Raw genomic sequence first — 24,141 nt, forward strand, 5'->3', positions numbered from 1 at the left:
CCACTACCGGAGGTGGGGATGTAGCACCCCGTGCAGGATTTCTCTATGTGCAGAGCTCTTTTGGATGTGCTGCTGGTAACAATCAGGCCAGCAGCTTTCAAACTGTCCATCTCTCACTTATCCTGGCTCTCTCCAGTGCACTTCTTGCCACATTATCACTTCAGTTACCAATTTTCATCACCAAGCAGTGACAGTGTGTGATCTGCTAGTTTCTCCTGAGCAATCTTTTAGATGCTGCTGTCTCTGACCCAGTTACAAAGGGAAGAAGTTCAAGGTGTATGAACAGCTTCGTCCCGTCCCAAGCCTACTCGAAAGGTGTCTGAGCTTTGATCAGTTTGGGCTCTTTATACTGTTAAATAAAAGACAGATAGCAGGTGTACACCAGCAAGAAAAACTTCCTTTGTGCTTTCAAGTGGCCCCCCAGATGTTACCCTCTCCAAATTTCTGAAATTCACAGATTTACCCAATATACAATGTCCACAAAAAATATGGTTTATTGGACTAGATTAAATGATATAATGCTTAGACACTGTTATTTGTATTAACAATGCTCTTGCAGAGGAACATAACATGATACTTTTTTTTCCTGCCTCTAATGAGATCTCAATGCAGGTAATTCATGACAAAGGGCACTGGATGCTTTCCAAGTCACACAGCTTTGACAAACTGTAAGAGATCTTGCATATCCAATAATTGAAATAGAATTTCAACTTTTTGCCTTGCTGAATTAATTTTGTGCTTTTGAGTTCTCTTGAAGCTATGAAGAATTATAAACTATTAGAGCTTGACAAATACAGAGTTGTTCAGATTTGTAACAAAAATGCAGAGACAATCATTAAAATACACCATCCTTTAAAAGTGAGGCCATGTTACTTTTGACTCAGAGCATGGCTGGCAGCTGGGGAGCTGGAATAACACTGAAAAAAAACCTATGAAGTGACATCAAACAGGTCAGATGAGTTTTCCTTTCTCTTTTCTTACCAATACATCTCTCCTCACAGCACTATTGTATCTGTGCAATGGATACTGCATGTTACATTTCTTTTTTTGTCTTCAATGTTTGTTGGAATTGTCACCATCCAAATAATTTGGGTAATGTATTCAAATGTAACCCAACAATGCTGAATAAACTGCATTGACGGTGGTTGGGTTTTGTTTGTAAAGTTGTCCTGAATGAAATTTCAGACAATACCCACCTCATAGGTATATTTACAAAACATTGCACCATTTCCATGGCACAGATGGATTATGGATGCCTTGCAACAAGCAATCACATCAATAAAACTTTAGGTAAAAACCTGACTGCCATTTCTGCCCTCTCCATTTAACACTGTGGGCAACAAAATATTTGGACAAGCAATAGGTTCAGTGGATCTACAATCAACAGAAACAGATCCAGACAGCCAATACCTTTCCATAATAAGTTATATGTATTAAAACCAAACCAAACCCCAATGTGTCTTGATCCTGAATTTTTCTGTGCATACCAGATCCACCGAGTGACTGTTTGCATCTCTATCCTTGGAGGAACGTGGCATCTGCAACCTGAGGCAGTAACAACCATGCACATACAAATGGTTTTATGCATATTCCACAGGAGACTTTTCACCCACAGGACAAAGTAACAGTACAACATGTTGAACAGGCTGTCACACCCTACTTACCATCATCTTCTCAACAAAATCCATTATGCTAATATACAATGAGCTTTTTAACACATAGTGAATAATACTTGCATAAACAAGTATAATTAATTTATCAATGTATTCTCCAGAGTTCTTTATTGATCACAGAGACCGATACAGCCTACACCAATACCAAAACCAAATTAAATTCAGTCCTTCACTGTAAATGAGAAAAGACAAGAGCAAAATTAATTTCTGGCAGTACCACAAACCGTGGACTGCCACAAACTTAGTGCGAGAGCTGGGACAGATTACAATTGAGTAGCTGAGACCAACCAGCAGGACCCCAGTATTTTGAAGCAATTGTAGATGAGCTACAAAAGAACAGTTTTGATACAGTTGCTTATGAGGAGTAATCTGGCAGAGGACAGTCAACATCAAGGACTAGTAAAAACAGCATTAAAGTATGCAAAAGGTCACAAAATGTAATTCTGTTGGCTGAAGTAGGTAAATAAACATTTATCAGTTTATTTAACTGATAATCCAGTTATCCTACGACAAGGTAATGAAGCAGGTTCACTCTCTCTCTTACAGGATCACAGAAATAACTGGTGTGAAGCTTCATGAAAAGCTTTGCTCTGGCACCAGGCTCTGCTTCCAAGCTGAGTTCTAATGTAGAGAGCTGCTGCAAAGTCTTTGCCTCGTTCATGTAAGGAAAATTTCCAAAGAAAGATTTCAAATCTTCCAATTGTATCAAAAAAGGTTTTAATTTAATTTGCTCTCCCCCTCCTCACTGTTCCCCTTCAGAATACATAAATGATCACTTGCAGCAATGCACCTCAATCTTTACCAAATAAGCAAATTAAAAACAAAACATGCAGAGTAGTGATAAAATATCCAAATAAAAACTGAACTCAGAGAAATGCCAAGTGGACATCTGATTCTACATCAAAACCAAAACCAAGCTGCCTGGGCTGTAAAGTTTCATTCACCCTGTACTGAGAGGCACCAAAGCTCTCAGGGAGATGTGTGTCCTACCCAGAGATGCACTATCCAGCTCACTTCAGTTCAGTCAGAGGTTCATGCACTGAATGAGAGCTGAGTTCTGGCACAATGTGGTGACACCAGCTGCTAAATCAGAAAACCAGGAGTCTTGTCAGACCTTCAGGAAAGGCAGCAGTGGAGGCTGGGGCAAGACCTGGAAATACCAAAGATTTCTCCTGCGCAAGAGCATGAATTTCAGTTCAGTGAAGAGAAGGAGTCAGCTCAAAATGTGACAGGCTCAAGCCAGCTTTGGCACTTGTGTTACTGCAAGTAATGTGGTGACCTGTTCCCAACTCAGCAGGCAACCTGCTGTGAAGGTTTATTTGCACCAGTGACCACTTGAGCAACAGCTAAGGGTTTCTTATCCCAGGGAAAGCTTGCTTGCTAGCTGCAAAGCTGCCCAAGTCCAGCTGTTATTAAACAGAGACATGAGGTAATCATTATTTCCAGAAGAATTAACAGGATGCCAGGGGTGACACATGAAAAATGACAGACAGAATTTTAAAATACACGAACAAGTAGGCTTAAAACCTGCATTGCCTTTTGCCAATTTAAATTCTGTCCAATGAAAGACAGTTTGACAGCATGAAGTGCAAGTTGTCCTACACTGGCTCAAAAAAAAAAAAAAAATCACTGGAACAATCAAACCCTGAACATTCCTTAATTAAATGGACAAGTCTCTTGGGAATGACATGGGCAGAGACCATACTTTTTGTAGACCAAACCTGAGCAGAGATTGGATTTTGTTTCTTTTCTGTAAATAGACAAAACAAGTATTTCAAGGTAGAGCTGAAGTGGTTTCAAAATAGCAATGACCCAGGTCATAATCAGAATTTTGTATATACAATTTGTATTAACTTAAAAAAATAAAGAAGTTCAAAATACCTCCAGAGAACATTCTAGGTTAGCAAAATGTCCTGTACAAAAGTAGGCCACACTTGTTGGTTTAAAAGAAGTCCACAGCAGTTGGTCTCTTCTTAGCTGACATAGTAAATGGTCTCTTCATTTGGGGCTCTTTTGCTGGGGTCACTGTGGGTGACTTCAGCACCCCATGACGAGGTTTCTGTTCAGGATTGAAAGCCACACGGGAGGGTCCTTCTGGGCTCACTAATATACTTTTGTCAGTCTTTTTAAATTCTGTTGAAAAACAAGCCAACAAGTTAAAAGAAATGCAACCCCTGGAACAACTGGGCCTATCAATCAACTGTGGAATTTCCCAGCCCTGGAAGCCTGAGTTAGATCCTCAAGCCCAGCAAGCATCAGAAGCCTAAGAACTTGGCAGAGAAAACAGATGGTGGTGAAGCACATCTCTCAGCAGAGTCCCTTGGGGAACAGGGTCTGCTGCAACCCACTGAGAATCCTCCCGATGGTTCCACAGACCACCAGAGACTCTGGGCCTTTTCCTCAGACACAAGTGCTCCAGCTATCCTGAAGAACGCCACACTGGAGTTTAAAAGATCACAGTGGGTAAGAAGTGTCTCTGCTCTGACTGCTGAACAGCTCCAGAGTCTCCTGGCCATCCTTTCAGCCAGCAGGGAGGCATTTGTTTTTCATTTTGTTCACCTGTGTTATATTAACATGAAGACATTTACCTAAATACACTGTTCTCAATTTGAACTTGACCTATTGCACACCTCAGAGAGTTAAAAAATACCTAAATGAATACATGGAATATAATTCTGTGCTATGGAGCAAGACATTTATTTAACAGGGAAAACACTGTCTGCTTACAGAAGGGAAGTGACATTTATCTACTCATAACCATTAATAAACCACAGGCAGCCAAGATAAAAAGCAAACTTTGCTACTACAAAGTCTGATTTTATCAGCATGTCAGCACCTTTGCCTTGGGAAACAGAAGTGAGCAATGATGACTGTGAAGTGCACGTGTTTCCCTCAGAGGAGCCCTGCAAAGAGGCAGCTCAGGAAGGCAAGTCCATCACCCTGCTGCAGTGTTCCATCCATGAGGCTCCTTCTGCAGGTCACTAATCCAGCACCCTGGAACTGCTCAAGTCTAGCTGCAGGGCTGAATGGCCTGAACTTTACCATCTCCTCTGGAAAGGAACTTGAGGAGAGTTTGTAAACGAAATACAAATATTGAGACAAAAAAGGATCAGAATCATCCTGTTCTAGAGGTGTTCTACAGGTGTGTGAGTATGTACAGCTACCAGAGAGACTGTGGACACACACACACATGTCAGACTCACCTGCAGTCATGTTTTTATTCAAGCCAAACGTGACTTTTTTGGAGCTGGGCGACTGCAGCTTGTTCAGCTATAAAGCAAAATAAACACATGAAATAAAATAAGACTTCTGAGGCAATGCTGTGGGTTCTTTCACCTGCACCCCACTGATGTAAAGCAACCTGCTTCCTTCAGTCGGTTTAGAACTGCCCCAATCCTGTGGCACTGACCCTTGCTAAGACAGCACTGTTTTTCTAGCCAAAAGCAAACATATTCCATTTGTGCAGAAATCACATACTCTCCTTAATGTCATTATGTAATTCAGCAACAAACAAGAAGATATTTGTGTGTTAAACAGACTGGCCCCACTGCACTCAGGCCTCAAACTAAGAGGACTTGAAAAGCTTTCGATGTTAAAAAGGTCTAGAGAAGAAGGCAGTCTTTTGAAGCCCTGTACTGCTGCCACTCTCCACAAATGAGAAGAAATGGAGGCTCAAAGTCCCTTTGCAAGACTGAAAATCAGTTTATGCTTTTGCTTTCTTGTGAAATGAGCAGATTCAGAATGGTGTGTGTTCAACAAGAAGGTTGAAAGCAGAGGGGAAGGAAGAAGAGATTTCAGAGACATCTACAACTCATTTTCTGAAACTCTGAAGCTGTGTTTGACTCTGTCTACAGGGAAATGCCTCAGCATTTCCAGTTTTATCTGCTCATTTTAGGAGACTAACACAGAGTGGAAAAGACAGCACGAGTGAGGTTGCAAGCTGGGGAGCTTGCCTGGGAAGACATTTGTCCCCAGACTCAGCTGCCCTTTGTGAGATCACCTTACCTGCATGGATGTCCTGGTGGAAGAGATGGCGCTTCTGGCTTTCCTGAAGAACACTGCCTTTGGTACAGTTGATTTTTCAAATTTTACAAAATCACTTGCTGGTTTCACTTTCTTTTTCTTTAATGGTGACAGAGCAGCACTGCTTTCCTGAGGAGGGAAAGGGAAAAATGCTTCAGTACAAAGTACTGTAGTTAACTAATACCTGGCGCAGGGATCAGTGCTGACTACACACTCACATCAGCTAATCATCATATTTAACTCTCAGCAGGTAATTTTGCAATTAGCATGAGTGAAAGCAGAAGTTTAAGGCAAGCTCTGCACAGAAATAGGGAAGTCATTGCAAAGCACAAAAGGAAGAATTTGCAATGGATTTGCCAAGCCCATCAGAGTGCAAACACATTTTCTCCATGTGCATGAGGATACTTCACAATTGATCCAGCTCTCCAGCGCACAAGTGATCTTTTTTTTCCCTTCACCATAAGCAAAAACTCTTCCGTGGTACTTCTGGATGAATAAGATAAATAACTAATGAACAAACACAACTTTGGGCTAAGATGGAGAGCTTGAAGAAAAAAATGTGACTATATTATCAGAAATCCAGCTGTTGTGTAGTGCTACTGGTTTGCTGCCTGAAATTCATACTTTTATGGGATTTAAAGCAATTCTTGTCTCCAGCACAAGGCAATTCTTAGGACCTGCACTGGCAGAGCTTTCTAACCTGCTGTCTGTGGACTAGTCAGATACCTGTGGACTGTGGTGAGGGGAAGTTCAGCTATGCTTCTCATCAACCTACAGACATGGAATTCCGAAGGAATTCACTGAAAGCTGTGGAAAATGTCCAGAGGATATGGCCTCTTTTGATTTGAAAATCACTTATGCTTTAAATAAAGGGAAAACCCACAAGACTTTTAGCTTTCTGAATTGTGGAGACATCTCTGAAATAATGCTGATCTTGTCAGCTTTTTTCCCCTTCTCCTCCTCTTTCCTCTGAATATTTGAAGCTATTTCTCTGGAGGTGTGTGTTGTCCTTGAAATCAAGAATCAAAACATGCCCCTTATTTCTGGGCACAGGGCCAGGATTATATAATTAAAATCAGGAAATAAAACAACATGTTATTTCTCAAGCAACGAAAACAAAATTAGCAAAGCTTAACTTCCTCTGCATTTACGCATTTTAGCTTTACCCTGCCCTCTTCTTTCTTTCATCAGTATTCTCCCTCTCCTCCTGACTCAGCTTCCATGTATCTTTCCTTGTCTCCATCCCTCTCCTCCCTTTCAGCACACGCACAACTATGTGAACTGGGCAATTAAAAGCAAATGCCATAATTTCTTTGGAATTCTACATGTGAAGAGTGACCCACTAGCCCATGCCCTGACAGTCAACAAGCCGGTGCTGGGGCTGTGCTGCTGCCTTTCCCTCAGTGCCTTACACTGATTTGTGCCAACAACTCATTTCCATGAAGTCTGCAGGAACATCTTATCTTTAATCTATCACAGGTCTTGGAACCTGTTGGTCAGTTACAGCAAAGTCTTAAAGAAAGAGATGGGGGTGTCATAATCATATTTTCTTAGAAACTAAACTTTTATAGACAAAGAAAAGCCAGGTGTGAGATATGGAATATTGAGACAACAGGAGACAAAGCCAAAGAAAAACCAGGTGTGAGATATGGAATATTGAGACAACAGGAGACAAAGCCAATGGTTCCTACTTGGAAAGCTGTGCAGTGAGAGAAATGCAGTCTGAATAGTCCCCCTCAGGAGTTTATCATCAAAAACCAGAAAATGTCAGTTATTTTATTGTTATTTAAGCAAAGTTCCAATATGAATTTTTTCTCCTGTGAAGGACTGAATAGTTGTATCTTCATATACAATGCTGCACTACTTAACTAATTCTAGAGTTTTAAACTTAAGTCAAACAGAGGTGAGCTCATAGGCTCATAACATGCACTTTTAACTCTTTTATGTGCTCATAATCTCATTTGTGCTTTATGAATTTTTTTTCCACCAAAGTGAGATTGTCAGCAAGACTTCCAAGAATGTAAGTAAACCCCTGAATGTGTTAGGGTGAATATGCACATGGGAAATGAGCAGTTAAAAATCATTTCAGTGGCTGGAGAGGGAAGAACCTCTGCACTCTCTCTCTTAGCCACACTATCAAAATTACACAGTGCAAAGTGCTTTTTGACACTCACATCACTGAGAAAAATCAACCCTGTTCTACTTATTGCCAAAAAGAAAATGGGGGTGGGAGATGGTGGGGAATAAATAGGTTGTTCCCAAACTGCAAGATATACATTTTTGAAGAAGATGACTACAAGCAGACCTTCCTAGCAAAAAAACCAGAGTACTGTCTTTATAAAAAACTGGATCATTCATAAATGTGATTACATAGCCACTGATGACATTAAAGGTCACAGGGTCATATTCTCTATTCCAATGTCTATTCTCTTTCCCCAAATACTTTCCCCTGACAGTCCTATCAGTTTGTTTAAGATGGAGCAGTGAGTGAGCAAAAGAAGCCACTCCTGGAATGCTGTGGGCAATTTTACAAGGAGCTTATCCTAATCTGTGTGCTGCTGCTGCAGAGGGGATGCTCCATCTTCCCATTTCTCATTGTCTTGTCAAAATATGATGCCCTTTGTAAGCATGCTTACATGTAAGCATGTAAAGCTCAACCAGAGACCCAATGCAAAAGAATAATTAACGCAGGGACTAAAGAAAAAAAAAGAAAGACAGACAACCCCATCTTGCCCGTAACATCCCATTTTTCAGCTAGATGGGTTCTTCCAGCTGCGAGGCTGGCACAGGATTTAGTGTCATTGTACAGCAGGGTGTGACACTGTAGCAGTGTGTGGATTTCTGGGGAATCAAGTTCTTTTTGGTGGCAATGCATGATGACATCAGCATGCAGCCCATGCAGCCCCATGCTCAGAAAGCTAAAGCCAAATTTGAAAATGAGCCTGGCAGTTCCTGAAGCAGGCAGAGAAAAGAATGAGATGTACATACCACCTTCCTGCTTTTCTTGCATGCAGTCTCCAGAACTCCATTGGCTTCGACTGAGTTTAGCACCTCTTTCACTTTTCTCTTCTTTTTCAGGGCTGCTGCATTCTGACTGGAGACTTTCATCCCTTCCAAACCACCTAACTTTGTCTTTGTCTTCACTGTGACCTTTCTGGAGGGCAGAGATTCAGACCCTGCCCTTCTTGGCAGGGTCCCCAGCACACCTTCCTTGTTGGGTTTCAGGTCAGTTTGCTGCACAGGGGGTTCCCCATTCACCAGGACAGCCCCTGCTTTCTGCTTCTTTTTCATAGCCTTAGGAGGTGATGGCATGACAGATGGGTTGACATCCTCTGCTGCACTGGCACTGGCTGGTCCATTCTGACATGCTGGTTTTGCAGGAACATTCTGCACTTTTGGATTCACGTTCTTCAAATGACTCTTTTTACTCTGCTCTGCGTCAGTCAGACTGTTCTGCGCAGAAATACTGTGATTTTCTCTGGTGTCAGTTGCTACATTTGTGGTCTCACTGGTCTCATTTACTAGCAATTTCTTTTTCTTCCTCTCCTTGTTATTTTCTGGCACCTTTTCCTGGCTAGAAGCATCAGATCCAGATGTTTCAGCTTTTCCCTCCTCACAATTTCCATCAGCTGTTCCAGAATCAGCACTTGGGCTGTCCCTCTTCTTCCGTTTTTTCCTCTTCCTCTGGGAAACTGATGACACCTTCACACTTGAAAGCTCTTCTTTATCCTCTAAATCCATCACAAAAAGAATGCCATAACACAGATGTGAAACACAAAGGTACTTAAAACAACTGAACTCTATTTTTTTTTTTGTTCTTTTCTTTTAAAATAGGTGTACCATTTTCCTGTTATCAGCCTGCACAACAGTTTCACTGTTACAGCTGCTCAGGACACTGCAGTCTGCTGATGTCTGGCCTAATTAATACTTTGCTAATTTTGCCTTGTCACAGCTAAGATCTAAACCATTCCCTGTGGCAACCTTATTTTTCATAGCAACATCCCTAGAAAGAGTTATTACCCACCTGTTAAGCCCATCAGAAGGGCAACTCAGGGGTTCAGTATTCCAGCATCCCGCATCCCCAAATTCTTATATTTCAACACTCATCCTGTTTTAAGACTGACATGTTTCTGCTTTCCTACAGTAAATTCACCTGCTCAAAGGAGCGATGCAAACACCTGCTTCCAGTTCTGCTTTTGACTGAAATTTTTGAGGTGATGCTTGCCTCAGAATTGGTAAGAGAACTCCCCCCACTTTCAAAGAGAACTTAATTTCACATTTAACCCTCATCACAACAGGCTACAGATCAGCACATCCTGAACAACAGTGTTGCCATCCTCAGAACAGCTGGTATCTGACACTTGGCCAAACTGCACAAGTCACTGCAAATTGTCTCTTTTCCAAAGGTTGATCTTGCCTTACCTTTTACTTTTTCCAGCTCATTTTGCTGCCAAGGCTTGACAGCTTTTTTCTTTCGCTTTTGCCTGCCGAATTCATCATCGTCTTCATCTGTAGAAACATCTTCAGGAATATCTTGGGGGAAGATTCCTGTTGAGAAAGGATAAGGTATCAGAAAACTGCGAGTCCTACTTCTATGAACAGTTATATGAACTGTTCATATACAGTGTAACTCCCACAGAAAGAAAAAACAACTCCTTTTTCCCCACCCAACCTTAAAGAAAAACATATGACTGATTCCTATTTGTTTAAGCAAAAATAATCATCTTTTATTTCAGGACAAAGTACAGGGTTGCTCAAATTGTGAAAGGAATTTGGCCATCTCACCAAAACCATGTAATGTGTCTTAATGAGCTTTAAAAAACCCACAAAACTCCCAATACAATATTCTTGAAATAGACATTAAAAAAGAGAAAAAAAAATTCCAGTACATATCGTGTGGGAGCATTATATATCATTTAATGGAAAATAACTGCTGTCTCTGTCTGGTGCTCAGTCCTTACCTTCTGCTAAGTCCTGGAACCTGGAGGGGAGAGGAAGGGAGAAAAGAAAAACCAAAACATTATTACTCATTTAGCACTGATAATAACACTAGCAGAACAGCACTACTGCACTTACTATGGTTTTGTCAAAATAGGAACAACATATTTTGCATAGGAAGTTACAGAGAACTCACTCCAGAAGAGATCTGCCTCAGAAACCCCCAAACTCAAACCAAATCACTGAAAGGATTGAGAAAACAGCAGTTCAACATTTTTTCTGCATCTGTTCCTTGTGTCACACAAAACTTGATGTCACATCCTGCAGAACAAACCCACCCTGTGCAGATAAAGCTCTGCAGATAAACCCCAACTGGCTGCAGTTGTCTGGTACCAGTGAGGAACAGCATGACACCATCACCAGGACAAGAGAGGCTGGACAGAAAGCAAATGGAAGTTGTTCAGGAAAAGGTGAACTTCAGGAGAACTCACTTTTTGACCAGCTTGTACAGACGCTTTCTGTTCAGGGAAGGTGTATTTTTCCTGCTTGCAAATTCGAAGATTTTGTCAGCAACAGCCTTGTAATCAAACTGTTGGGGGGAAGTACAATGCAGCTTTTCTTAGTTTATCCATGCAAGATAACTCAGTGCAACTCGTGTTACCAGTACATCAAGTATTAAGCTCAACAGGTAAATTGTAAAGATGCACATCTTGAAACAGACACTTCCTTTAAACCCCAAATGTTTTCCTCTGTTGAAATTTACGCCCCCTTCACACACTGATTTGTACAGATGGCTGCTTCATTAACAGAACAGCTGAACTTGGTATCACTTTCTCAAACGTTCCCAACCTTAATTCTTACTCAAGAGAGAAGCCAACCCACTTCAAAACTTCCATAAATATTTAGCTAAATATCAGATTTAAAGTGTGTCATGTCCTAATTCTTGCTTAAAAGCCACAGATGCATGAAGTGTATCCACCTGCATGTGTGTTTGATGGGAGGATCTGTCAAAATCACTACACTGCACTGGCCCTGGGTCTAGAAAACCCAAACTGTAACATATTATCCTCTCTCCTATGCATCCTGATGCCTTTTCCTGGTCTTAAAATCAAGAGTCATACACGGTTAGAAGGGGAAAAGGGATTTTACCTTGGTATTTATTTTTAAGGATCCTTAGGTGCACACGTCCAGGTCATATGGATTGAAATGCACCCCGCCGAATATACCCCAAATGATTGGGTATAACATTATGGGTTTTACTAATTAGCAGATCTATCAAAGATTCCCCAGTGAGAGGCTCAAGTGAGCCCCCCCTCCCCAAGGAACCTTCCCCTGGATGGTTCTCTCTTGGTTTACAGAATGTGTTCTGGAGAGGACCTTGGGCTCTGGGGCACACTGATCCCTGGCTACCAAGCTTCTAAAATGTTGAGTCTCTCAGCTTGACAAACAAGTCCAAGAACGGAGGCAAAAAGCACTAGGAGTACAGAAGTTGTAAAAAGGCATAACAGGGGTATAAAAGAAAAGGCAAAAATCTTCATGGCATCAATCCCATCATCCATTTTCAATGAAACTTAGGCTGATTGCTTCCCCACCCACCCAAACTGACTTGGCTTTTAGCACACACATTTTTAAATTATTGAAACAGGAAGGAAGGAGCAGAAAACAGAAGATACAGGAGAGAGGAAAGAGGAATTTAGAATTTAGAAATGGATTTATTTTACTACCACTCACAGAATACACATTACATAAATACCACCTTACATTAAATCAAAAGGAGATTGAAATTTTGTAACCTGTCTATCCTTTAACACCCTTTACTTCGGCACCTCTTGAAAGGAAGGGGGAAAAAGAAGTAACAATAACAGAGTAAGTAAGCCACAAACCTGAAGAACAGTCCCGATCCCATCATCAGAATTTTCATTGATATCCTCTGTTTTTTCAGAGCTCTGTGCTGATTTTCTTGACAGACATCTGTCTGCTACTGTAGAAAAAAGACTGAATATTAATGGTTTGAGATAGTGACTCCAAAAGAACAAACTTTATTAAGCACATCTGAAGGGAAGATGGGAAAACACAATTATCCTCAAAACACCCTGAGCATGTGTTTGATTGGTTCAGAGCAGTATTTTCAGGAAACAAATTTTTCCATCTTGGCAACTCTTACCAGGGCAATTTAGAGCTTTCTCCTCACCTTTGGTTTTAAGCACCTCTTCATTTTCCTCTCTGCCTTCTTCAGAAGCATCCTCTTCATCACTGTGGGTACCCAGCTCTTTCATCAGGTCTTCGATGGCAAAGGGGGACTGATCCACGATCATCTCAAAGATGCCGGTGGCCACAGCATGGAGCATGCAGCGACTGTGTCACAGGAGAGCAGGGTGAGCCCAAAGGCAGACCATAAACACCCCTGCCTCTCACATTAAAAAAGGGGGAATTGGAGGGAAAATGGGTAAGAAAGAACGTGGAAGAACACCACGCTCTTCAGATGATGGAAGTGAACCTGTTACTCCCTAAACAGAAGTCCTTTAATCCAAGCAGTGTCCTGCTAATGTGCCCCTCTTAAATTTCACTGTTTGTATGCTGACCTATATTACACTGCAAAGAAGCCAACCAGCTCAGCTGCTCTATGCATTAAAAAATTAAAATAACTGGACAAATTAATCAACAGAGGTTGATATAGTTCTTATAAATCCATGCAGACTATCTATAGCTTTGATAAACACAAGTTAGCTTCAAATGACTGTGAACATTGCTGGTAAAATACCCTTCTTTTTCTACATTCTGAAATTATGACTCTTTGATCCATTTATTACCATATTCAGAGTTTCTTAATTCTTAAAATGTATTTATCCTGTCATTGAACTTACTCTTTTGATTTGGCAGCAATTTTGCAGAAAGGTTCGATAAACTTGAGATTCTGGTCTGCTGTGAGCTGTTTGATTAGAAAGAAAAATCCTGTGAGTACAGAAAATACTGTATGTGTACACTGAAATTCCGTGAATATTGGTGTTTGTACAGGAATCTTCTTTAACAGTCTTTCAGCATATTATCTAATTCCAACTGGCAGAGGTATCCAGGGCCTTTTTGTTACCACTGCTACCATCAACTTCCAGATTTCCCTGGAAGTATTATAAAAACACTGACTGCCTTGCAGACTTTTTTCTGCTGCGTACAGAAATACAACAAGGCTTCTTACTTTAGATATGGAAACAGGAGGCAGAGAAAACTTAAAACAATTTTGTTTACTTTCCCAAAGAAGGTCTGTAGCAGACAAGAGTAAGATTTGGGTTACTCTTAACTGGGCTGCTTGCACCAAAACACTGTCAGCTACAATAGAGCTAAAGATCAAGATCCTTCCCTTCAAAATTCAATTTATGAGCATCATCAGTGATTGCAAATAGTCTGGGGGACTCACTCCCCTCTCCAGGCTTCCAGTGAGTGGCTTAGCTACAGTTGTATGACTGTGGAGCTGCAGAAATGATTTGGGCACCAAGCTCTGGCACTTCTCTGGTGCAGACATCTCTGTCTTGCTCCACAATCCATAACCACAAAACTGCAGGCAGGATTGGTTTGAATACTGACTGGAAGGAACAGGAATGGAAAACTGCAAACAGCTTTGTCCATTGCAAGGAGAAGTATCAGAAGCCAGAGACAAAAGGAAGTAACTGAGGAGGAGCCTGGGACGAGCGTGGGGCAGCAAGAAGGGTGCAGGGACAGGAGGAATGCACTTTGGCTTTGCTGCTGCAAAACTCTGCACCACTGGAACAGCAGCCAAAATTAAGAGTCACAAATTAACTGTCACAGCAAAACACAGCAGGGCAAGACAGATGTCACCAGCAAAACAAACATCTGGATATGCAGGGTAAACTGCACAATGCACAGACAACAATAAGCAAATATTAGACAATGGTGAAAGCTCACTTTCTTTCTCTATTTAGGTGTTACATAACGAGCCAAGAGCAGGCTTTATGTCAGCCTTTGCAAAAGCAAAGAACTGAAAAACAAGTTCACACAAGGGAAATTACACTGAGTCCCTTCTGAAACAAACAAATGAGAAATGGTCTAACTTTTCTATCACTATTTTTCCAACCTCAATTTGGAGCAGCATAGCAGTACTCAGGAACTTCAGAGAAACTACAATATTCTCACTGTCAAAGACATGAATAAAAGTAAAAGTGTAACTTGTAGTAAGTCACTTTCTTCAGGCTTACTCAGTGTTGTTATGCTATATTTAGAACAATTAAAAATTGCATAATCTAAAAATTACATTTCTTCTAAGATGCTCCATGCCACAGTTAACATCAATCAGGAAGAAAATGACAAAGTATTTTCTAACCTCCTTTGCACCAACTTTAGCCAATTCATCCAGATAGATATCAATGAAATGGAACTTTATCCCAGTGGGAGAATTGCTGTCTGGGTCCATAACTTCTTTCATTAATAGCTGCAGCAATGGTTCAACTAGACTGAAAAAAATAATAAAGGGGAAAAAAAAGAACAAGATATTCATATTCAATTGCTCATGTCTTATCTGCCTTGGAAACAAACTCCTCTTGAAAACAAACTCCACTTCTTTACTGTTATGGACAACTATCCAATTTGAATTTTTTTCCTTTTTTTTTTCTCCTGAGGCCTATCATTGCTATCTTTCAGGAGAGTGAAGTTTTGTATATTCCAAGCTTTCTCCCCTGGCGTTCTTTGGGACCTCCTGCAATTTTGCCCAGAACAAACATTTCCAGTCCCAAAGAGAATTCAAAACATTGAAAACCCATAAACCTTCTTTCAGTTTTACTTTAATACACCTTTCTTCAAAAGCATTTTAAAAGGCAAGAGGAAAGAAAGTCATGCTAGGCAGCTTCTCGGCTCCACCTGGGGAGGGAAAGGCAGTTCTTGAGCTTCCTCACTCTGCAAATAAAGGAATCACAATGCTCTCTTCTCACACTGCCGCCTTCCAGTGCAAGATGGAGGCCAAAGCCATTAGAAACCTTGTCAGAGATCAGTTTGGGTGACCATGTGTGTGGGAGGAAGGGCTTCAGCTTTATCAAACCTCCTCCCACACCTTCTACTCCTGTCAAGGAACATTTTCATCTCTTCAACCTGAGGGCATTTACCCAGTGCAAAATTAACGTGGAACAGGAGGGATGGGGTGTTCTTTAGCTCTGCATTCCTTTCTGTTTCCACAAAAACATGCCTGTGTGCATCCCACATTTCAGAGGGTAAGAGAGAGAAACCATAACCTTAACACTGGGTTATCGAGCACTTTCAATTAAAAGATGTAAATCTCTTCATAGATTTAAAGACAACAAGCTTAGAAGTGGCACAGAGCTCTAGACAGAGCAAATGACTGCAATTATTTGCCTTTTAATAGAATATGGAAGAAATACAACCAAAACCACTGATGTTTACAACAAATAGGAAGCTAGTTTACAATTAAGGCGTTCCGTCTTATCAGAAGAGAACTCGCCATGATTAATCATAGTAAAATAAATATTAAAAAATAAGTCAGAGCCAATCAGAAAACCAACATAAACAAAGAAAAAAATTCCTTTTCCATATTTTTGGGGATGCAGGTCCCCTGTCTGCACTCCCTGCAGGTGATATTTCATTGATAGCTCTTCTGGCTAAATCAGAAAATGAAATACATTAAATACTGTATTCAATTTAATGAAGTGTAACACCTGACTATGTCACTAAACAAAGTAAGTGATATAAAGGACAAATAAGCCTTAATGTTAAGACTTCATGACAGTAGCATCTATGGAAAAAAAGGATCTATTAAATGAAAATATATTTGAATACAGGTATATTGGGTGACTTGTTTATGATGCAACAACATTCAGAAATCCGCTTACCCCTCATCCCATTCATTTCTTTTCAGCACTTCAAAGGATTGCCTCAAAATCAGACGCATCAGCTGCAAAGCACAAAATCTGTTACACATTTTGTTTATGAAAACGGGTAGAGGAGTCACTGTGACTGTAACAGGAACAGATTTCTTGGTAAACCTCTTAAGCACAAGGTGGAAGGTGCCTCATGAACATTTCGACAGATTGTCTATCATGTAATGCAACAGAAGGGTGCTGTGAAGCAAAAAAAGGCAACAAACTATTTTCATATGCTAAGCACAGAAAAATCCATGATCATTTCTACTATACAGCTTTCTCTTGATTCACACCCCTGATTTCTTCATTAAGTTCTGCCTTAATCTAAGAAAAGCCACATCTTAAACTGGCTCAACAATATGGGACAGATGATAACAATAATAATTTAATTTACTCAAAACTTGCACTAAGAGACAGTGATATGTAACTACATTCGACTAGCTCAAAACACCTCACTTACTAAAATAACTTCTATCTGCTAATATTGGGAAAGAAAAACCAAGAGTGAATGTGCCTGTAATGACCTTCTTTCAAAGAAGAAGATAATGGGATTTTGTTCTTTACAAAGGTACGCTTTTTAAGATTTTAGTACTTGTTTTAATATTCTGTTTCCTATAGAAAGAATTCTGACAACTGAATGTACTGCAGTGGATACTTTACTGGTGAAAAGTTGGGGTTCTGGTGCAGAGTCTTTTATAGAAGAGTCTTTAAACAGCCTGATCTATATAACTGATGTTGATACAGTGTCCTTTGAGACAGTATTTATATTCCAATATATAAATCAATGAAAAAAATAACTGAGTTAGGAGGGAAAGCACTTAATATATATATAGAGATATAAACTGCACTGGCTTTTAGATTCACGCAGTGGTGAGTGAAAGCCTTTGAAACAAACATCTCTTGCAATGAGTCAAGAAGATGATCCCTTCTCTTCTCTTAAAATATACACCAAGGCATGTGCAGACAAAGCTACCTTCCAGCACACCAGCACCACATGTTTTCTAGGAGAAAACCCCACCCAGAGATGTGTAAGTACCATGTAGTACTTGTCCAGACGCAGATTGTCAATCCCGTTCCATTCCCGGTTCATCGTTTGCCAAAATGTCTGGATGAACAGGTGTCCTGCAAGGGAGCAAGGAAAAACACCTGCATGTCTGGCACAATGGGTTATTTTGCTAACCTGAAAGAATCTCAAGAAAGGGATGCAGTTCCCTAGGATTCTCCTAGTGACAGGGACAGAGCTACGGGAAGACAGGCTTGAGACTGGTACAAGAGTCAATTAAACTTGAGAACAATACAAGAAAAGGCACACAGCTACTTTTAAAAACAGTTACAGGGACAGATTTGCATCTATTTTGTGTTATATATGCACAAGTTAAAGGAAAATATCCATTCTGCCCTCATTTCTACCCATGCAAGTTTTGGCATTGACTGAGTACTCCATTTCATGAGCATTTTGAATACCAGGGGCTTAACAGCTCATGAAACAAGGTTGGTTTTGAGCAGGAAATACGCAGAGCAGTCTACACAGAATGGAAAAGTAAGGGGACAAGTTTGCTTTGCTACCTGTCCTGCAAAATCTCACCTGTATCACACTAAAGACACAACTCTTCCTCTGCAGCAGCCAGAAAAAAACTGCACCTCCTTTAATGCAATCACATACACCAGTTGGACAAAAAGGAAAGAAAAATACCCCAAAGCAGCACCCCATCTGTCTGTCTGTATTCTGGCACTGTGATAGTGGAATCACCAAAGAGGGAAGTACCTTACAAAGCACTAGGTAATTAAATAGTACTTACGAGTCTCTGTATTCTGAAACACGTGGATAAGCTGTGAGATATTGGCTGCAAGTTCCTCCTAAAAGTAAATAAATATAGTTAGTGTAGCATGTTTTGGAGTTTGGTCTCCTCACTAAACACACAACCAGCAAACAGCAAGAAGTATGAATTTCATGAAACATCTCTCAGAATGAGAAATATTCTCTCAACAGCTGCTTTAGGACTGCAGTTATCCTTCCACTAGGACTAGGTCAGCTGGAAGAGAAGTTTCAAGGGTATCAAAACCTGTTCATTTTACCAGATCTCGGCACAAATCATCTTTTTGACAGCAGACAATATTAAATTAAGAGGAGAAGAATCCCATTAACAAATGATGTAAAACTTATGGGGCACTGCTCTCATATACATCTCTGTGGAGCTGTCTGGGCCATGTGTGAGATAAACCCTGTTCATGCAGACAAGTGATTTGAAAATTGAGGTTACTGAGAGCTGGTACTCCAAAACCAGTATCTTTTGAAGGTAGGGAGACAAACTAGTAGAAGTTGACCAAAATACATAGTAGAGACAAAGCTGGTAGTAGATGAAGTGCTACTGAACTAACATAGGAAAAGGAAATGGAAACTTTCACACTGAAATCTGCACAAATGTTATAGCAGTTAAGGGCAACCTGCTGTTACTGCTTTAGTTACACCAAATCAACATTTCATGAGGCATCTATTTCAGCTCTCCTTTTGAAAGGTAAACAGCTACACCTGCCCCTCAGAAGGTGAGTCCAAACATGATCCGCTCACATTCAGATCACCGAGTTACAGTCACCTCTTCTCCTGCATGTGCCACAGATAGGCTGCAGGGGAAGGAAAAAAAAAGATAATTTTCCCTGTTCTAAATTAGTATGTCCTTAGAGTGTATTTTGGAGGGACCCCCTCAAGCAAACACAAACCCAGTTACTATACCTGAAGCAGAGGTTTATCCTGCATCCACATACAATAGAAAAGGCCCTTCCATATTTTCAGCAGTTCTTCCTGGCTGAAGCCACCTACAGACCAGAAAAAGTCTGAATGAAAGGAAAAAACCACACATTTCCACCAAAATATTTTCATGCAGTTCCCTCTGCTCCCTGCTTTCTTCTTTGTTTTTGTTATTTTCCCTTGGTTCCTACTGTAAGTACATTAACTGGAAGGCAGTTAGGCATAGAACAGTGATTCCATGACTGTAAGATTCTACCTTGTACTGAAACAACAAAGATTTCAAAGCAATCACAGGTAAGATGAATACCAAGATAATTCTGATAAATCTCTCTGGCATATTTTCAACACAAAATCTGAAAGAAATTTTTAATGAGGGCATCAGAACTAATTTTACAAGAGACATGATGGGTTTTGTTTTGTTGTTTTTAACTTGTCTCACTTTACCAATAGTTTTACTCCTTACTAGGAGTTTGTTTTGATAGAATAAACTTCTAGCAATCAACACATTTATTTCTATATTAAATTTCTATATTAAATACTTCCAATAGTTAGTCTTGAGGTGTAGTAACACCTGAATTTTAACAGCAAAACAGTATTTTCATATTCCAGAAGTAAAGTACTACATGGAAGTCATAATAGCTGCTCAAGAACTGGATTTTTCATTACATCAACTACATTTCTGTGAAGTAAAATTGTAACAGTACATTGTTACAAGGCAGCTACAATGACCTACTACAGCTATTTTCAAACTATGGCCTACTAAATACTCCCAAGCAATTTCGTGAAAAATCACTTTGAAAAGGTCATCATCGTCAGTAAGCTGAAATTTGCTCCACAAAGACCACTGTCTCAGGAGTGTGTCAGTCAAAAAGCCTGAGACCCAGCGTTAGACCTGAACTGTGCACCTTTTCCTTGGACCAAGTCATTTGAAAGCAATTATCACTCAGACAAAAACACCTGCAAACATGCTAGTGGAATCATCTGCAGTCCTGCTTGGTTAAAAAGAAAGGAAGTGAGGAAATATGCAAAATACTATGTAGGAAGCCATATGTCCAGTAATATCAAGCCTTAATTATGAATTTAACTTCGATTTGACAGTAATGTTAAGATAAAATATGAAACAATTTAATTCACTGTTTAATTATTCATTGAAATATTAAAATTAATAACATTTCTTAAGGGAATTATATGTGACATACTGACTGGTAAGAAGCAGGTTTAACCTCACAGGTAGCATTAACCCTACAGAGGCATCAGACAGAAGTATCACCTGCTACCTATAAATGTGGCTCAGGAGTTCACAGAATTGAATCACAGAATTATTCAGGTTGGAAAAGACCTCTCAGATAATCACTGCCAAGGCCACCACTAAGCCATGTTCCCAAGTGCCACATCTACACATCGTTTAAATCCCTCCAGGGACAGTGACCCCACCACTGCCCTGGACAGACTGTTCCAACGCTTGAGAACCTTCAGGGAAGAAAACACAGACTTCCATGGGGTTGCTTTTCATACATACAGGGCTTTTTAAAGTGCCTGAGGCAGTCCTGTGTCCATTTGACATAGGACTCTGACCAAAAGGTTTTACAGCAAGTTTCTTATCCTTGTGGCTCAAAAGGATAGTTTCAAGATTGTGTTTTCTGTTTTTAAATTTTACGTGCCGACCCCAGCCACAGCTGGTAAATAATAATCATTCAAGTAAGGCTATTTTAAAACCTGAATGCATTATATTAGCAACCACAGAACTGAAGGCCTTCTATACCTCAAACCTATCCTGAGAAAGATTTTGGCTTTAGGGCTTGAATTGTAACTGTCCCTGTGCACTGTAACTCTGTTCCTATGTATTGTTGGAGCTGGGATTAACATGTTACAACCACTCACAGCTACTTTAATGCAATCCTTGTCAGCATTTCTGTCTGGGAGCTGGGCAGCTTTGACACTGCTATCATTGAATTTGTTACAATTTTTCCTATTCTAGATAATTGCAATGGACCAGATCCACACAGGCACATTTCAGTGGAAATTACATAAATCCTTCACAGATCTGGGCCCGAGTAAGTGCAGCTCTGTCAGACAGGAAAACCCCCCAGCAATGCTTCCTCTGTTACCAGAAGTTATTTCTGCTTACTATCCTCTCATCAGTTCATTAGGTAGTTCTATGCCTCCCACAGAGTTTAACTTCTTGCTGAAAATTAAGAGCTCTGGCTCTGTGAAGAAGCTCCCGCAGCCTTAGCACAGACCACACTGAGCAGTCACTGTGAACATCGGGTGAACTCCAGCACTTCTTCCAAAAGCCAGCACATTCTCAGCTCCTCAGGTTAGGGCATCTTACCTGGGTTGTGTGGTGTGTGAGCCTCATCCCTCTCAGAACACTGGATGGATATAAGGCTGCTAATTAATAAATAACTTAATAAATCCCCTTCTCTCCTGAACATGCTTTTTTTCCAAGCCCAAAGAAATTACCCTTTGTTTCAAGTTTGAATAGTATCTACCAGCAAGTAAATCTAAGAGCTCTGGAAATTAGTCACCCTTATTTCCTACTCATTTGCATTCCATGGTGTGCTGATTTTAACATGCAAAAGGTTCACAGCTCAACTGAGCAATTTCCCTGTGATGGTTTCATGATGTCAGTACCTGAACCCGCAGCCTTTTCCCTCAGTTAGGAGTACTCCTGGCCTTCTTGTGGCTACTTCCACAAACTCCAAGGAATCTGCACTTTGCAGTGAGATGCACAGAGCACTGCTGAACACAGACTCCCCCTTAGAAAGTCTCTAGAGCTAAAAATAGCTGAAGGCTCAAAGAGTACTTGAGAGGTACATGATGTACACTGACCTAGTCCCCAGGCAATCCCTAGATTTATGTTAACTGTCAGGAATGGGATAATGACTGTTTGGCTCTCTGGCCTGACCCTGTAGGGCTATCCTAGGTGTCCTTCCCTCTGTCAGATGCGGCTAATGGGACAAATACTACCTGAAAAGGCAATAAACAATATCTATTTTACAGTCTTTTCAAGGAATTGACTCAGGTCCAACCATTACTCCAGCTCCAGTTTAGCCCTTGGGGTCAGGTCTAGGCTGGTTCCCCAAAGCCACAGATATAAAATATAGGTGCAGTATACAGTAATACATAATTTAAATGTATGATAATAAAATCATGTACGAACCAGCTTATAAAATATATTTTATAAAAATTATATATAAATTATCGATTATATATTACATTATATATATTATATATAACATAACATATAGGAAAAACCCACATCCATGTGGAAACTGTGCACAAGACACTTTCAGGTGCAGGAAGCTTCAGACTGGCATTGCCAGACTCAAACTGTCCCCAGAAACACCGGTGAACTCTTGTTCTAAAGTGCCAATATATAGCTCCACGTTGAATTTATAGAAAAATTTGGCAGAAAAACTTTTGATACTATGAATGTGGAGATAGCCCAGATGGGTAACAGAATCAGCTTCAATTACACAAGTGCTGAAACACTCCTGAACCTTCCCCAATTTCCTCCAATGCTCCTGAATATCAGTCACGGAAAAAAACATCGCCTCACAGAAACAGCAGAAAATGAAACTTCATGCTGCATATACAGGGCAGTTTCCAGCCTGGATCAGTGCATTTACACCCTGTTTCTTGGGAACGAGAGCACATGAGCCACGCTGCTCCCATCCCAGATTTGTTAATGCTGCCAGCAAGACCCTCCCCCGGTCCAAGCTGATCCTTCCCGAGCCCCTCCAGTGTCCGGAGACGCTTCCCGGGCGAGGATCCACGAGTCCCTCTGCTCCCGAGTGCTGGGGCTGCGCTTGCGGCAGCACCGGGGCAAAACGTGCGTACACACGGTGAAATACATGCGTAAAAGTTAAACAAAAGTTAAAAAGGGAAAAGGAAAATACACGAAATAAAAATAAATAAATCAAAAATTAAAACAACAACAACAAAAAACCTCCAAAAAAACAACAACAAAAAAAAAACGAACAAAAAAAAAACCCCAAACCAAGCCGGAAAGAAGCCCCGAGGAGGCGCGCTGGGCTCTGGGCGCACACGTGGTGCTTCCCTCCCCATGCCGTCCGTCCGCCGGCGCCGCCGCTCTCTCCGCGCCCCTCGCCACGGCACCGGGACCCTGTCCCCGTCCCTGTCCTTGTCCCGGTCCCTCCCGACCCCCGGGCCGCCCCGGTCCGTACCGGCGGAGCGCTGGGTCCGCACGCCGATGTAGCCCCGCAGCTTTTTGAGGGCGCGGTCTCGGATGCGCTTCTCGTTGGCGGCCAAGCGCTGCGCGAACTGCACCTCGGGCGGCTGCACGGCCGCGGGAGCCATGGCCCGGCCTGGCCCTGCTCCGCTCCTGCCCCGCTCCCGGCCCGGCCCGCACCGCGCCGGACTCCGCCTGATGCCGTCACCGACGCGGGGCTCCGCCGTCACCGCAGGGAAGGCGGGGCACCGGGATGGGCACAGGGAGGGCCGCGGGGAACGCGATGCGGAGTTCGGGGCTCATCGGCACCAGCGGGGCGGGCGCACCCACGGCAGGCACCGGCCGAGGTCTCCCGGGGCTTTGCACCCCAGAGATCACAAAGTCATTAAGGCTGGAAAAGACCTCCGAGATCATCGAGCCCAGTCTGTGACCGATAATCACCGTGCCAGCCAGCCCACGGCACTGAGTGCCACGTCCTTCCCGAATCGAGGGGCCCAGAGCTGGACACAGCACCTCAGGTGTGGCCTCACCTATGCCCAGCACAGAGGCATAATCATTGTCCTGGTCCTGCTGGCCACACTATTGCTGACACAAGCCAGGTGCCACTGGCCACCTGGGCACACCTGGCTCATGTTCAGCCCTGCTGACCAGCACCCCAGGTCCTTTTTCTCCGGGCAGCTTTCCAGC

General features: G+C 41.6%; 1 protein-coding gene across 3 annotated transcripts; it reads right to left on the reverse strand.

Annotated features, from left to right (window-relative positions):
• Positions 1-476: 476 nt before the first annotated feature.
• On the reverse strand, positions 477-23,661 carry RRP1B (ribosomal RNA processing 1B). Of its 3 annotated transcripts, none has more exons than XM_048290041.1 (16): positions 23,450-23,661; positions 19,245-19,327; positions 18,313-18,370; positions 17,550-17,635; positions 16,484-16,545; positions 14,968-15,097; positions 13,499-13,563; positions 12,826-12,989; positions 12,518-12,609; positions 11,126-11,223; positions 10,658-10,677; positions 10,119-10,244; positions 8,685-9,427; positions 5,679-5,825; positions 4,877-4,943; positions 477-3,806 (listed from the first exon to the last, which is right to left on the reverse strand). In XM_048290041.1, the coding sequence occupies exons 1-16, from the start codon at positions 23,580-23,582 to the stop codon at positions 3,616-3,618; spliced, it is 2,265 nt and encodes a 754-aa protein (XP_048145998.1). In that variant the 5' UTR covers positions 23,583-23,661; the 3' UTR covers positions 477-3,615. The 3 variants fall into 3 exon arrangements, with proteins under 3 accessions (XP_048145998.1, XP_048145991.1, XP_048146006.1); XM_048290034.1 differs by having other exon boundaries at positions 12,518-12,612; positions 23,450-23,660; XM_048290049.1 differs by lacking the exon at positions 23,450-23,661 and adding an exon at positions 21,592-22,331 and having other exon boundaries at positions 12,518-12,612.
• Between the last annotated feature and the right edge of the window lie 480 nt (positions 23,662-24,141).

Source organism: Corvus hawaiiensis, chromosome 2, assembly GCF_020740725.1.
Source record: "Corvus hawaiiensis isolate bCorHaw1 chromosome 2, bCorHaw1.pri.cur, whole genome shotgun sequence".
In the NCBI taxonomy this organism is placed as follows: Eukaryota; Metazoa; Chordata; class Aves; order Passeriformes; family Corvidae; genus Corvus; species Corvus hawaiiensis.

Coding starts and splice junctions, on each gene's coding strand:
- RRP1B (XM_048290034.1), bottom strand. CDS start 23,582: ATGGCTCCCGCGGCCGTGCAGCCGCCCGAGGTGCAGTTCGCGCAGCGC. Junction 9,428..10,118: donor TGAGCTGGAAAAAGTAAAAG/GTAAGGCAAGAT, acceptor TGATGGATTTAG/AGGATAAAGAAGAGCTTTCA. Junction 5,826..8,684: donor GCAAGAAAAGCAGGAAGGTG/GTATGTACATCT, acceptor TTCCCTCCTCAG/GAAAGCAGTGCTGCTCTGTC.